Below are 14,752 nucleotides of genomic sequence, written 5' to 3'. Positions count from 1 at the left end.
ATTATAAAATTAAAATTAAATTAATGTATATTTTATATTCCTTTTAATTTAATTTTCTTTTTGTTTTGTCATTCATATTCATTTTGTTATAATTTTTTTTATTAATTTTATGTATAATTTAAAAAAAAAAAAATGAAAACATTATTATTACTCATTTTTTTATAATTAATTCCTTTTTTTTATTTTTTTTTTTGAAATTTATAAAAGTTTTGTCATCACATAACCATATTAATTGGATAAAATATTTATATTATATTATTACTTAAATAGATGAAAAAAGAAAGAAAAAGAAGAAAGAAAAGAAAAAAAAAAAAAATAATACATTATATTTATAATGTTTGTATACATATAAATGGATTTGAAAAAATGTGTTATTAATTTGATTCTTTTATTTTATATGAACAAGTTTATATGCTATTTTTGTTTTACTCATAATTACTTTGGAAGTAAAAATAATTGTTCTTTCTTTTTAAATAAAAATAATTATATAAAAAATATCAACATTATTGATCGAATTAAGAAACTTTCCAACTTTGAACTTCATCTGATTTTTAGAAAGTTAAAAGATCAATCAATGGTGAAAAGTATTCCTGGTCATGTGAGAAGAAAAAAGAAAAAGAAGAAGAAGAAAAAAAAAGGTAAACAAGATGAAGAACCAAAAAAGAAAGTCAACAAAAAATTAGCAAGGAGGAAATTACTTAAATTCTATAAACTTAAAAGAAAAAATGAAGGAAAAGAAGAAAATGTTTTCGATGATAAAGAAAAATATTCTGTATTTGATTATATTGAAGAGAAAATGAAAAATCCATCGAATAATTCATTTAATAATAAGGTTGATATTAATATGAAAGAAAATGATCCATTATTTAATGAGGGGAAAAAAAAAGAGAATATATTATTAGGAGAGAAAAAAGAAGAACAAGAACAACAAAAATATATGTTAGAAGAACAGGAAAATATAACAAGTGAGAATGATATAAGGAATAATGAAAATGCTGAAGATGATAAATATAATGATTTAGAAAATGTAGAAACATTGAGTAAAAAGGAAGATGGGAAAATACCCAAAAAAAAAAAAAAATTAAAAAAAATGAAAAAAAATATGCATATTGGAAAATATAATAGAAAAGTATATACATATAAAAAAAAAGTTTCTATAGATACCATTCATGAATATATATTAAACAAACAATTAAAAGATAAATATATATTAAGAAGAGATTCTTTAAAAAATGTTTTTGTAAATATGCCGTTATTTAATTTTTATAATTTCTATAATTTCTTTCAAATAGATCATGTAGAAAAATATAACAAGTCTAAAATTTTAAATTTAATTTATTATTATTTATATAAATATAAAAACAATGTTGATAATAAAACCAAATATGACCTTATCAAAATAGATGATATAATGCAAAAGTATGATAAAATCACAGATGATAAAATAAAAATGAATCATTATTTAGAATATTATATTAATATGAATAATAATAAGTATTTATATATGAATATAGACAAAGATTATACTTTGAAAAAAAAAATCACAGATGCCTTTACTATAAGTAATATAAACAAGGTTGATTCACTACACATACATAATTATAAGGTTATATGGACAATACGGAACGTTCAAGAGGTATATAGGGAAATTATATACACAAATGAAAATATTTTCATATACATATATATAAATAAATATATATATATATATATATATATATATATATTAATATTAATATTAATATTAATATTAATATATGTGCTTGATCTTAAATTCATTACACTTATGTATATTTACATTTTATTTTTTAGAAACTATTTTGGAGATTCCGAGAAATGGGAAACATTCCTTTGACTACTTCCGCCTTTACCTTCGCAGGGAAAAAATCATTCAAATTGAAAATATGGATAGATGGGCATAAGTCCTCAAAAAAAAAGTAAGTTTAAAAAAAAATCGTACAGGATAGTAATATACTATATCCCATCGAAGTTGTCATATGTACATAAATTAAAGTTTAACTAAATATGGGAAAAATAAAAAATATAGAAATAAAATGAACCATTCACATAACGTGTATACATACATACATACATATATATATATATATATATATATATATATATAATATCTTTATATTTATATTTAATTTATATTTTTTTTAACACTTTTCAGCTATGTAAGTATTGGCTTGAAACAACTTGAAAAGTATTCCTTGCTCGATGAATATATATGCTTTTCTCTTAATGGTATTGTTAGAGGACCCTTTACATATTTGTCAAAAGAATATTATCAGAATTGTTATAATTTTTGTAAATTCGATGAACTTGATTTGCAAAAAGATGAATTACAATTAAGTGTTTATGTGCATGATGGTATTGTTTAGTTACCTTATATCATGTACATTTTTTTTTTTTTTTTTTTTTTTGTAAGCATTATATAATTATATATGTATATATATTTATGTGATATATAGACATTATATACACATATTATATTTTATTTTTTTTTTATAAGTTTTATCATTTTTATTTTAAACTAATCTTCACAACAAAAAAAAATTTTTAAAATATATAAAATATAACATAATAGTTTTATAAATTACAAAAAAAAAAAAAAAAAAAATAAAAAAAAAGAGATCAAATATTTTTAACATTTCCAATATATGCACATATATATACATATTTATGTATATGTCTATTCCCCAGTATGTCATTTTTAATCAATAACCTTTTTTCTCTTTTTTGGACTTGGCTCTTCAAATAAATCAGAACTATTGTCTGAAGATTCATAATTACGTGATTCTTCAAAAGATGAATTTTCCTCCTCTACATTGATAATATTCTTATTTGAAGGTGTAGGTATACTATCCAATTGATTTTCATTTGTTTCTTGTATAATATCATTTTGATGATCATTAATATAAAAAGAATTATCTCTTTGTTCACTTACATTTATTTTATCAGATATGTGATATGTTATTTCATTAACATCTCTTAATAATTCTGCATGCAATTTTTCTTCACTTTTTTTTTTCATCATTTCTAAATTCATTTGTTTTCTTTTCTTTTCTTCATAGATTTTCTTTTGTATATTAACTTTCTTCATCTCATACAATTTCTTTTGCTTTAACATAGTTGGTAAGCTGCTTTCTATATATGGCTTGATTTTTTCTTCAAATTTTTTATATGTGGATATTAAATATTTCCTGCTAGCCAAAATTTCCAAGTTCTTTTTTTTTATCTCAATGATATAATCTCCTTCCTTATAGTAATTGTACTTTTCATCTAAAAAAAATAAAATAATAATATACATATATATATATATATCTATTTATTTATTTATTTATTTATTTATATTTCCCATATGTACACATATATACACAAATTACATTTTCTGAATTATACATATCATACACCTTACCTGATGATAATAAAGGAGCTGTTGTAGTAAAATGCTTAAGATATAATAATGTATATATTACTTGAAAGGAAAAATGTATTAATCCTTTCATAAAAAAAATATTTTTTAGATCTACATATTCATAACTCAAATATTTGGATACACAAGAATCAATAATTATAATTAATGAATTTAATATGGAAATATCATAAGGCCATTTCTTATAACATAGATATAATAAATTAATAGCGTCATCATATTTTTCCAAAACATGTAAATAATTTGAATAACACAAATAAATTTTTTTATCGTTAAGTCCGTATTTGACACTTAGATTAAAAAATAAATTTAATTTATTGAGAAATAATTTATTATTTATTATATGATTATTTCTTATTAAATGATTAAACATAAGATAAATAATGTTTTTTATACTTGATATATAATAAAAAGATAATTTTTCATATGAGTCAATTATTATTTGAAAGGATTCATAAGCTATATCATATTTATTATTTATATTCAATAGCACTCCTATTAAATTAGCTATAAAATAATTACTTTTTTTTTCTAATAATAGTTGTATTTTATTATATATTTCGTTTATTATAGAATTTTTTTCTTCTTTGCTTTTGCATTCTTTAATTTTATGCAACTTTATAATAGATATGTATGTATTAATTAAAATACTATCATTATTATGTGGATTATTTTTATTTATATTTATATTTTTATTTTGATCTTCTCTTTTTAACTTTTCCAATGTATATATACTATAATCATAATGCTTTCTTTTATAATGCATATATGATTTTAATAAATGTAATTTTACAGAACTAGGATTTTTTTGTAGTCCATTATCTATAATTTGTTTAGCTTTTAAAAAGTTTTTATTTTTTATATATATATTTGCTAATCTTATAAAAGCACATTCATAATTTATATATATTTCTGTAAATATTTTATACATATTTATACTTATATTTTTATACCCAACAATTTCTAATAACATTATGTTGTTAAAGCAAATTGTTATGTATAGCTTTTTTAGATAATTTATAAGATTTATATATCTTTCATTTTTCATGACTTTATTATATATTTCAGGAGTATTTTTTTTTTTTATGATATTATGGTTTTTTATATTTATTATATTATTTTGTATTTCATATATACGATGATATCTTAATATATCTTTAATATATTTTAGTTTTTTTATATTTTTTTGAAGCATTTCTTTACATTTTAATTTGGATCCATTTATTGAATTTATAACATTCTCATGAAAATGTATGCTTTCATTTATGTCTATTTCATCTTTTTTTTTTTGATCATAAAAATTTTGTTCTTCAATTTTTATATCTTTATCATGTATTTCATTTTTTCTTCGTTTATTATTATGACCAATAGTTGTATTATTACAATTACTTTTTCTTTTATTATTTTTATCTTGGTAAATGTGGTTCTCCTGTTTCCTTGTCTCTACATTGTATAATTTGTTTTTGTTTAAAAGATTGTCTATATTACATAAGAATGATTTACCCTTACATAAAATGGCGTATGTATAATATGTATGAAATTTTTTTATCTTACAAAATATTTCATCTTTTAATAATTCTATCAATTCTAAACTTTTTTCCTTATAATTACAATAAAACATAGATACAATATAATTATTAATTAATTCTATGGATACTTTAGGGGACTTATTTTTTATAGTAAAAAAATATTTTACTTCATATATATCATCTAATAATTTAAAATAGCTTTCAATATATTCATTACTATATTTTGTTATTAGCAATTCATAAATTTTAGCTTTTAATAAAATTATATCTAAATTATTATCAAATATTATTTCATTTTTATTAATAATTTCTATCATATTAAGTAATACCTTGTGTAAAATTTTTACCTGTTGACTTCTATTGCTTTTACAGAATTTGTTATCTATATGGTAACTTACGTAATCAATTGTTTGATCATTCATATGGGAATCAATGTGGTTTGATGTGATATCATTATTATGTGTATCAGTTTTATACATATCATTTCTATTTACATCATTTTTATTTTCCTTCCTGTTGATTCCTTTTTTTTTTATTGTCTCCTTATTTATTACATTATAATTCAAATATATATTCGATGTGTGTACAAAAAAATAGATATATAATTTAATGACATAAGCATTTCTACACTTTTTATATAAATATATTAAATTGCTTTTTGCCTTATTATATTTTTTTAAATGTATACAACATATTGTATAATAATATCTGCTTATATTATTTTTATATATAAGAAAGCTTTTATGATAATACATTAAAGCTTTTTTCATATTCTGTAATATATGATAATATACACCAATTAAAAAATAATATTTACTTAAGGCTTTTTTGTTAATATAATTAAAATTTATTTTATGTTTTATTATTTTCAAAAGAAGTATAGCTCGATAATTTCCTTGAATTAACCATATTTCACATAAATCAAAATATAAAGAAATTATATTATTATTTAAATAAATATCTTTCCATTTTCTATTTTTTACAAATATATTTTCATTATTAATTGATTCAATTGATTCGTCATATTCATATATATCATTTTTATCTAATATATATATATCACAACAATTTAATAACTGCTTTAAATTTTGTGAACATTTTAATATACCACCTTCTAAATAATTATAATAATAAAATAAAGTTAAATTTATTATGTCTTTCATATGTACTTTTCTTAAAAGATTTACGAAATTATTATTACTACTAATGCAAATTCCTTGATATGTTTTTGTACTTTTTTTTCCTTTAAGTTGTAAACTTTCTTCATGATAAAATTGTTCCTTATGTCTTATGCTATCAAATTTTGAACCTTCATTAGATATATCAACAGAATTGTAATGTCTATTAATATTATTATTATTATTATGAATATTATGTGTATTGTGAGTATTATGCGTATTGTGAGTATTATGCGTATTGTGAGTATTATGCGTATTGTGAGTATTATGCGTATTGTGCGTATTATGCATATTGTGAGCATTATTTTGATGTGCTCCTATTTTTATATCCTTTTTTTTGTTCTCCTCATCATTTTGATGATCTTTCAAATTATTGTAATCATTTGTAGATAAATAATTATTCCAGTATTTTAAAAAACTGAACTCATTAATATATATAAAATTATTATGCTCTATAATTTTATTCACATAATTCATTAATAATAAAGAAGAGTTTGATATATATGCACATTTGTTATTATCAATCTTTATAGATGAAGTAAAACAATACGAAGCGAGGGAGAAATTTTTTTTTTTTAAATAACATATACCAATTATATATTTTAATATAGATTTTATATTATTTGATATATTCATCAAATTTTTTATTTGAATACATTTATATGTATTCTCTAAATTGTTATCAGAATTATTATTATTTGAATTATTATCTATATTATTATCTTCTTCATTTTCTGAAGTAGCGAAAAAAAAGAATTTTTTTTTTTTTACTGTTTTTTTTTTTTCATCTTTGCTTTCATTCATATCTTGTACATTATTATTTGTTATACTTCTATTATCTGGATTGTTATTTTTATGGACATATTTAATCTTATAATCTTCTAATAATAAGTTTAGAAAATTTTGGAAATGAACAATTCTTATTAATACATATGATGAAAATTGAATACAAGCATCTAATTTATAAATTAAGCATAAGGCAAAAGATAAATATATGGAAGAAATAAAATCAAAATTATTTTTTTTTAATAATAAAATAAAAATATTTATACTATGAATTAAATAATTTAAAGGATTTGTAAATTCATTATTATTTATTATAACATTTCCATTTACATTTATTGAAGAATCTATTGTCTTTTTTATAACTGATGAAGAAAATAAATTATTTGTACCACATTTATAATCATATTTATTTAATAAATATAAATACATATTAATATTATATATTCCTTTAATCATAAGATAGGATAAATAATCATATTTATTATAATAACTCTTGTTATTATATTCTAAATTACTATGCAATAATTTATTTACATCTTTATTTTCAGTATCGGAATTATATTTTTCTATTTCTTTATGATTGTCGTTTTTTTCTTTAATCTTCTTCTCAATTTGATTTAGTAAATTTTCTAATTTTATTTTTAATTCATCTTCTTTATTTTCATTTTTTACATTTATTATTTTTTCTAAATTATATACTAACAATAATATATTAAATATCTTATTATTATAATCCTCAAAAAATATGTCTCCTTCTTTAATCAAGTCTAAAAATAATTTATAATAATTCTTTTCATAAAATATAAAACTTATTTGAATCCAACCATTCATACAAATCTTCTCATCTTTTAGGATACTTTTTATTATAATATAATTCTCATCATTTATATCGTCTTCATTTATACTTATAATTTTATTTTCTCCTTTAAGGTATATCATACTTTTTAAGCAAACAAAAGCACCACAAAAAAATAAAATAATAAATAATAATAAAAAATAAAATAATAAAAAATAAAAAATAAAAAATAAATAAATGTATGACTTTTGTTCTATATATATATATATATATATATATTCATTTATTTATTTATTATTTGTTCATTTTGATGGATGTTTATAATAACAATATATAGATAAAAAAAAAAAAAAAATTAAATAATTAAGCATAAACAAAAATACAAAATATATATTAATTATAAATAAGAAAAAACAAAGGAGAAAAAAAATATATATAATATTTTATTATATATTTAAGTTTTTTTCTTATACCTTTTAATTATAAATAAATATATTAAAAATATATAATAATATATTAATTTGTTTTATATGGTATGTTTCAAAATTTATAAGTATATGTTTTTTTATAATAAATATTTACACAAAACCATTTGATAAAAACTTTTAAAACATATATATTTATATGTTTATTAATATAAAATATATTTATGAAAAAACATATTAATATTTCTCCTTCATAAATGATGGGCTTATTATATATATATATATATATATATAATAATATATATTTTAAAATATATGCGCAAATTTTATAAGGCAATAGAAGAAGAAAAAAGGGGGGTAAAATTTATATAATACTATATTATATCATCTACAATTAAAAATATAAGCATTATTAGGATATTACAAAATATATATAATATTTTATATATTTTCTATATATATATAAATATATTATAAGAATATATTAAAATATATATTTTTTTTTTGGTTTTTATCTTTTTTCATTTATTTATTTATAAAAAAATTATCCTTTAATTTGAAACAAATTATTTTTAATTAGCCATAATTTTTTTTTTTTTTTTGTTCATATTATAAAGAGTAAAAAAAAATAAAAATAAAACAAAAAAAAAAAAGTAACATACAAAAAATATATATATAAATAATATATATATTATATGAATAATATATAAAACAAAATTACATCTTTTTAATATATAATTGAATAAAATATATATATATATATATATATATATATATTTTTATTTATTTATAATATCATCATTAATACATAATTCAGGCAAATAAAGAAAAAAAAAAAAAAAAAAAGACGTTTAATTATAAAATTTCTTAAATTTAATTTTCTTTAAATGGTACCGAAATTCTTCCTTTTGAGCATTAGTCCAAATGTGTATATTTATATTTCTTTTTATTTCTTTAATTAAGTTGGGTTTATTATAATTCGTCTTATTATTAACATCTTCATAGTTGGATGATAATAAAAAAATATCACGATTAACAATTGATGATAAATTATATATTTTTTCTTGCAAGTGCAAAAATTTTATATATAAATCAGCACCTGCGGAAAAATCTAAATATACTTTTTGATTATTTATAAAATAAAAGAATATATTTGAATTTAAAAAAACATGTTTATATCTAGTAAAATAATATATAATACCATTATTATTTCCTTTTGTATGGATATATATATTTTTTTTTTTATTTACAAAAATATTCATATATTGATAAAATATATCCATTCGATAGTTCAAAAAATTTATATATGCATCAGTATAATATTTATAAAATGAATAATGTTTAAACCATTGTATGTTTTTATTTATTTCGTTTATAATATGATTATATTTTAACAATGTATTTAATTGCTTATTTCTCTTAATTAATTTAATACATTGTTTATCATAATCGTTATTAAAAAAATAAGATAAGTATAATGTATTGGGATATATAACATTTTTTTGATTCTTTTTATTCAAATTAAATATTTGCTTCTTAAACATAATACAATTATTATGTCTATTCTTTTTTAAATATGAATGGTTTCTTACATTATGTGTAGACTTAAAATTTTTAAAAGGTAGATCTAAAAAATATTTATTTTCTAAGAATATACCTAAAGTGTTAGTATAATTAAAATTTTCTCCTGGTAGCAAATTATTACAAAAAATTATATTTCGTTCATTCTGGTTTATTTTATTGTATATGTAATCCCTCACATCTTGGTGCGTATTGTTATTTATTAAATAAACATTTTGTATAATTTCATTTTTTTCAGAACTATTTAAATAATTCAATTTCGGTAACAATATATACACAAAGTAATGATAATAGAAGTAACTAATTTGGCTTGTTGAAAAATGAAGTACTAGGTTTTTTTTTTTTATTACTTTGTTTTGAATGATAACTTTTCTCTTATTTAAATAAAATGGCTTTTTCAAATCTCCAAATAAATTATTTCTATTTGTTCTCTTTTTAAAGAAATTATCTTTATTATAAAGATGTAAAATTATATAGGAAAATATTGTGCTGAAGTAGTTTTCCGTACGTATATATTCTTTATAAATTTTTATCATACTGTAACTGTTTTTCTTTTCCTAATTTAAGAAAATAATATAATAACACAAGAGATTAATGGATGCTTATATATATTATGTTACTTCATTTTTTTTATAGGAATATTTTATATAGATATATAATATTTTATTAAAATTTAAGAAAATGATATCTACCAAAAGAAAAATAATAATAAAAAATAAAAATAATTACAAATATATATATATATATAGTAGTACATACGAAATGAAATTAGTTTTTTAATAATATATTTATACCTATAATATATATATATATATATATATATATATAAGATATTAATTTATATATTTTTTATTTTATTTTATTTTATTTTATTATTATTTTTTTTTTTTTACACACTATAGGGAAAAAAAAATTATGAACGGTTCAGGTAAAATTTAGAAAAAAATAAACATATATGTAACGTATTTTATAAAATATATACAAATATTGTATATATTACAATTAAAATTCTTATTGAATAAATAAAATATATATATATATATTTATCTTAAATTTTATGTTTAAGCAGTTTGATTTGTTTTTATAATTCTTCGTGTTTTAATTTTTTTGTTTCTTTTTTCAGAATACATATATATATATATATATATATATATATATGTATTGTTTGCTCATTTTTATGGTATATTTAAATGTGTACTTTAATAAGATGAACTGTATATCCCTCAGTGTGCTTTTTATTTGGAATTTTTTTTTTGTGTATGTGAAAAACATTAGCATCTTACAATATGACAAGGCAAAGGTGTTATTTATTCAAACTAATTTCGAACCTTTAAATAATAACATGTTAAGGGTTCCATTGAATATATTAAGAAAAAGAACATACGTAGTTAAAAATAAAAAGAATGGTGTACCATTTCAAATATTTTTATCATCAGAAAATGATGGAGGTTTATATTATGAATTAAATCCTGAAAATGTGGAAAAGGTTTTAAATTTAATCAGACCTAAATTACAAATAGATAACGGTGATGTAGAATTAGTAGATATAAAAAATAATGATTTATATATTAGACTGTTGGGTAATTGTGTTACCTGCAGTTCTAATAGTATAACTGTATCTCATGTAATTAAGAAAACATTAAAAATGTATATAAGAAATGAACAGAATCAAGAACCCAATGTAATCATCACAAACTTTGATGAAATTAATGAACAAAATATTCAAAACTGCTTAAGTCAGTTGAAACCATACTTGGATTTTTTAAGTAAGAATATATCAAAGTAAAAATTATAAAAATATAAGTATATTATATAAATATAAATATATATATATATATATATATATATATATATATATATATATTTATTTATTTATATTAAATATCCATTATTCTTATGTACACATATAATTATATCTGCATACGTATATACGAATTGATATAATATATAATATGTATAAAAATTTTTCAATATTTTAAACTTTATTAATATTATCATTATTATTGTTATATTATATAATATATTTTACTTTTTACAATATTTATTAGAAGTAGAAGTCATAATTAAAGAGTTAGTAAATAATAAGGAGAATATTAACAACTATGTTTGTTTGAAATTTCTAAATATAGAGAATTCAAGTGAAGAAATAAATATACCACACAACGTTAAAAATGAAATAACAGAAAGATTAAAGCAAAAGTTCCCTACGTTAACTGTTAATTTTGAAAACTAAAAAAATATATAGAAATTATTTTCTTTTTTTTTTTTTTTGGTGAATGAACTGGAAATAAAAATAAATACTTTTTTGTATATATTGACATATATATATATATATATATATACATATATATATTTATTTATTTATTTATTAATTTTTATGTATGCATATATTATCCATATGTTATTATTTTTATTGTTATATTATTTAATTGCTTTCATTTTTCTTTTATTTTTTAATATTATTATTTTTTTTTGTTGTTGTAAATTTTATTTATATATATTTATGTTATTATTTATTATCTTTAAAAAAAAACAAACAAACAAACAAATAAAAGGATAAACAAAAAAAAATATATATATATATATATATATATATACACACAAAAAAAAAAAAAAAAAAAAAACATATATATATATATATATATATATATATATATGTATGTATATACGTTAACATGGAGAAAATTCAAAGACCTATATTTCCCTCTATTTTGTAATATTTTAGTTTTTTCAAATCGTTATATTTTCTGGTGGCCAAGTATGAAATTTAACTCTCTTATGTTTAAGATGTAGTATATTTGAATCAAAATATTTTTCTTCATATAATTCTTTGGATTCCGTTTTTGTTTTCGGATCTTGCTTTTGTTGAAATGTTTCTATAATTTTGATCAGCTGTGCTTCTTTTTGATCATCATTTAGAGGATCCCAATAACATTTATGTATATTAACAACATTGAAATTAAGTTTTTTAAATATACGATTTTTTAAAGATATTATACCACTAACAAGTGGTCTATTTTGTCCAATGGGATGAAAATAATCATATTCAATACATAGATTTAAAGGTTTATAAAAATGAGATGTAAAAAAACAATGTTGTTCATCTATTTTTCTTCCTACAGATAAATTAATAAAGAAATTTTTTAACTGTAATTTATTTATAATATTTTCCATTTCAAGTTGCATTTTTTCAGATCCTTGATTTTGTGCAGTTATTAATATATTATCTAGCCATTTTAAATGTAAATATTCCTGAATGTAATATGGTATACTTTCTTTTATTTGTAATTCATTACTAGGTTTTTCAACATCACAACAATATAATGTCATATATAAAAAATATTGTACCCATCCACTTTCTGGTATATTTTCTTTTGTTAAGGAATTACATGCATTTTTTAAAATTTCTGGTAAAAAGCTATTTTCTTTTGAAGGATATTCATACATATTATTTATAACCATAACAAATGATAATAAGGACCAACAAAAGTTGGTACTATCTATTTTTCCTTCTTCTCTTCTCTCATAAAGATTATTCAATATTTTTATTATTAAGTTATAGTTTCTAGACAAATAATTTTCACAACCAAATTGTACACTTTGATTTGTTAATCCCAAATATGATAAACAAAAACTTATCATGCATAAAGTTGGGAACCGATATTTTTCTATATTCATTTCAGTTATTTCTAAAATTGTTGGAAGAAGAAAATAACAACGATAATCTAAACAACACATTGCATAAAGTAATCTAGGACAATGTCTTGCTTTTATTTTCTCTTTCTTTTCTATTAAATCATATACTAGATATTTAAATAATTTCAATTCATGAATAGCTTCTTTATCCTTTACACTCCAAAACGAGTTGAACCCAAAGATGTTGGCTAGCTGACAGAAACATCGAATTAGCCAATTGTAATTAGGGTAATCTTCTTTTTCAATATAATCTTTATATAGCCTGTTAAAGAAAGTAACACAATAAAAATATATAACTGAATAAATAAATAAATAAATAAATAAATAAATATATATATATATATATATATATATATATGTATGTATGTATACTTATTCTATATTATCATATTAAAGATCAACACACAGATATAACTTAAAAAAAAAAAAAAAAATTAATAAAAAAAAAAGGTACCTTAATATAGATCTTGGATTAGAATAACACTTATCCAGCTTTTCAAAATATGAAGATACGAAATTTTCTGGTGGTACAAAATCAAATAAGTCTATTTTTTTCTTCTTATTTTTGTCATAATATTCTTTAGTTAAATACGTATTTTTTATTAAAGATTCTGTAGCTACACATTCCTTTCTATAATGAAATATGTTGTGATATCGTTTAATATTTTTGACAATTTTTATATACATTTTAAAAAAATAAAACTAATAATAAATATATAAAAACATAATATATATATATATATATATATGTATATTATATTTTTTTATGTTCTTATGTGGAATAAAATTATGTATTCTTAAATGTATAAAATATTATTTGAGCATTAAGGTTAAATCCATTTTAAACTACTTTTTATATTTTAGGAAAAATTAAAAAAACAAAACAAAAATATAATATTATAAAATGTTAAAACTATAAAAAATTAAAAAAAGAAAAACATTTTTTAGTACATCCTCATAATATATATATATATATATATATATATACTGAATAATTATTTAAAACGTGTGTTGCAAATAGGTATACTTTTTTTATGAAAGAAAAAAATTTGCATAAGTTTTTACAAGGAAAATCCATAGATCCAAAATAGCATATAAGAAATTAAACTAAAACATAATAGTTATATATATAATATATTTATAATATAAATTCTTATATTTTTCTATTATATTTTCTAATACGAACCAAAAAAAAAAAAAAAAAAAAAAAAAAAAAAAAAAAAAGAATACATACATAAATACATACTTTTTATTTTTTTATATATATATACACTGAGAATATATATTATATAAAATAAAAAATTTTTATTTTATTATATTTT

The 14,752-nt window shown here is 18.0% G+C and overlaps 5 protein-coding genes across 5 annotated transcripts; 2 read left to right on the top strand and 3 right to left on the bottom strand.

The window, feature by feature from the left end:
• Positions 1-352: 352 nt before the first annotated feature.
• Positions 353-2,384, top strand: PRSY57_0919700 (hypothetical protein; the record flags this gene model as incomplete). Its single annotated transcript, XM_012907436.2, has 3 exons — positions 353-1,636; positions 1,813-1,937; positions 2,174-2,384. The coding sequence occupies 3 exons, from the start codon at positions 353-355 to the stop codon at positions 2,382-2,384; spliced, it is 1,620 nt and encodes a 539-aa protein (XP_012762890.2).
• A 332-nt stretch (positions 2,385-2,716) lies between these two features.
• PRSY57_0919600 (tetratricopeptide repeat family protein, putative) lies at positions 2,717-7,871 on the bottom strand (the record flags this gene model as incomplete). The annotated part of the gene is made up of 2 exons (XM_012907435.2): positions 2,717-3,285; positions 3,422-7,871. The coding sequence occupies 2 exons, from the start codon at positions 7,869-7,871 to the stop codon at positions 2,717-2,719; spliced, it is 5,019 nt and encodes a 1,672-aa protein (XP_012762889.2).
• Positions 7,872-9,004: 1,133 nt separating this feature from the next.
• Positions 9,005-10,270, bottom strand: PRSY57_0919500 (hypothetical protein; the record flags this gene model as incomplete). Its single annotated transcript, XM_012907434.2, has 1 exon — positions 9,005-10,270. One exon carries the CDS (start codon positions 10,268-10,270, stop codon positions 9,005-9,007), a length of 1,266 nt encoding a protein of 421 aa, XP_012762888.2.
• A 671-nt stretch (positions 10,271-10,941) lies between these two features.
• Positions 10,942-11,967, top strand: PRSY57_0919400 (NifU-like scaffold protein, putative; the record flags this gene model as incomplete). Its single annotated transcript, XM_012907433.2, has 2 exons — positions 10,942-11,500; positions 11,783-11,967. The coding sequence occupies 2 exons, from the start codon at positions 10,942-10,944 to the stop codon at positions 11,965-11,967; spliced, it is 744 nt and encodes a 247-aa protein (XP_012762887.2).
• A 497-nt stretch (positions 11,968-12,464) lies between these two features.
• PRSY57_0919300 (hypothetical protein) lies at positions 12,465-14,117 on the bottom strand (the record flags this gene model as incomplete). The annotated part of the gene is made up of 2 exons (XM_012907432.2): positions 12,465-13,692; positions 13,885-14,117. 2 exons carry the CDS (start codon positions 14,115-14,117, stop codon positions 12,465-12,467), a joined length of 1,461 nt encoding a protein of 486 aa, XP_012762886.2.
• Positions 14,118-14,752: the final 635 nt, after the last annotated feature.

The sequence above is a fragment of the Plasmodium reichenowi genome, chromosome 9, assembly GCF_001601855.1.
Source record: "Plasmodium reichenowi strain SY57 chromosome 9, whole genome shotgun sequence".
NCBI classification, from domain to species: domain Eukaryota; phylum Apicomplexa; class Aconoidasida; order Haemosporida; family Plasmodiidae; genus Plasmodium; species Plasmodium reichenowi.
This window is presented reverse-complemented; position numbering and strand designations above follow the sequence as displayed.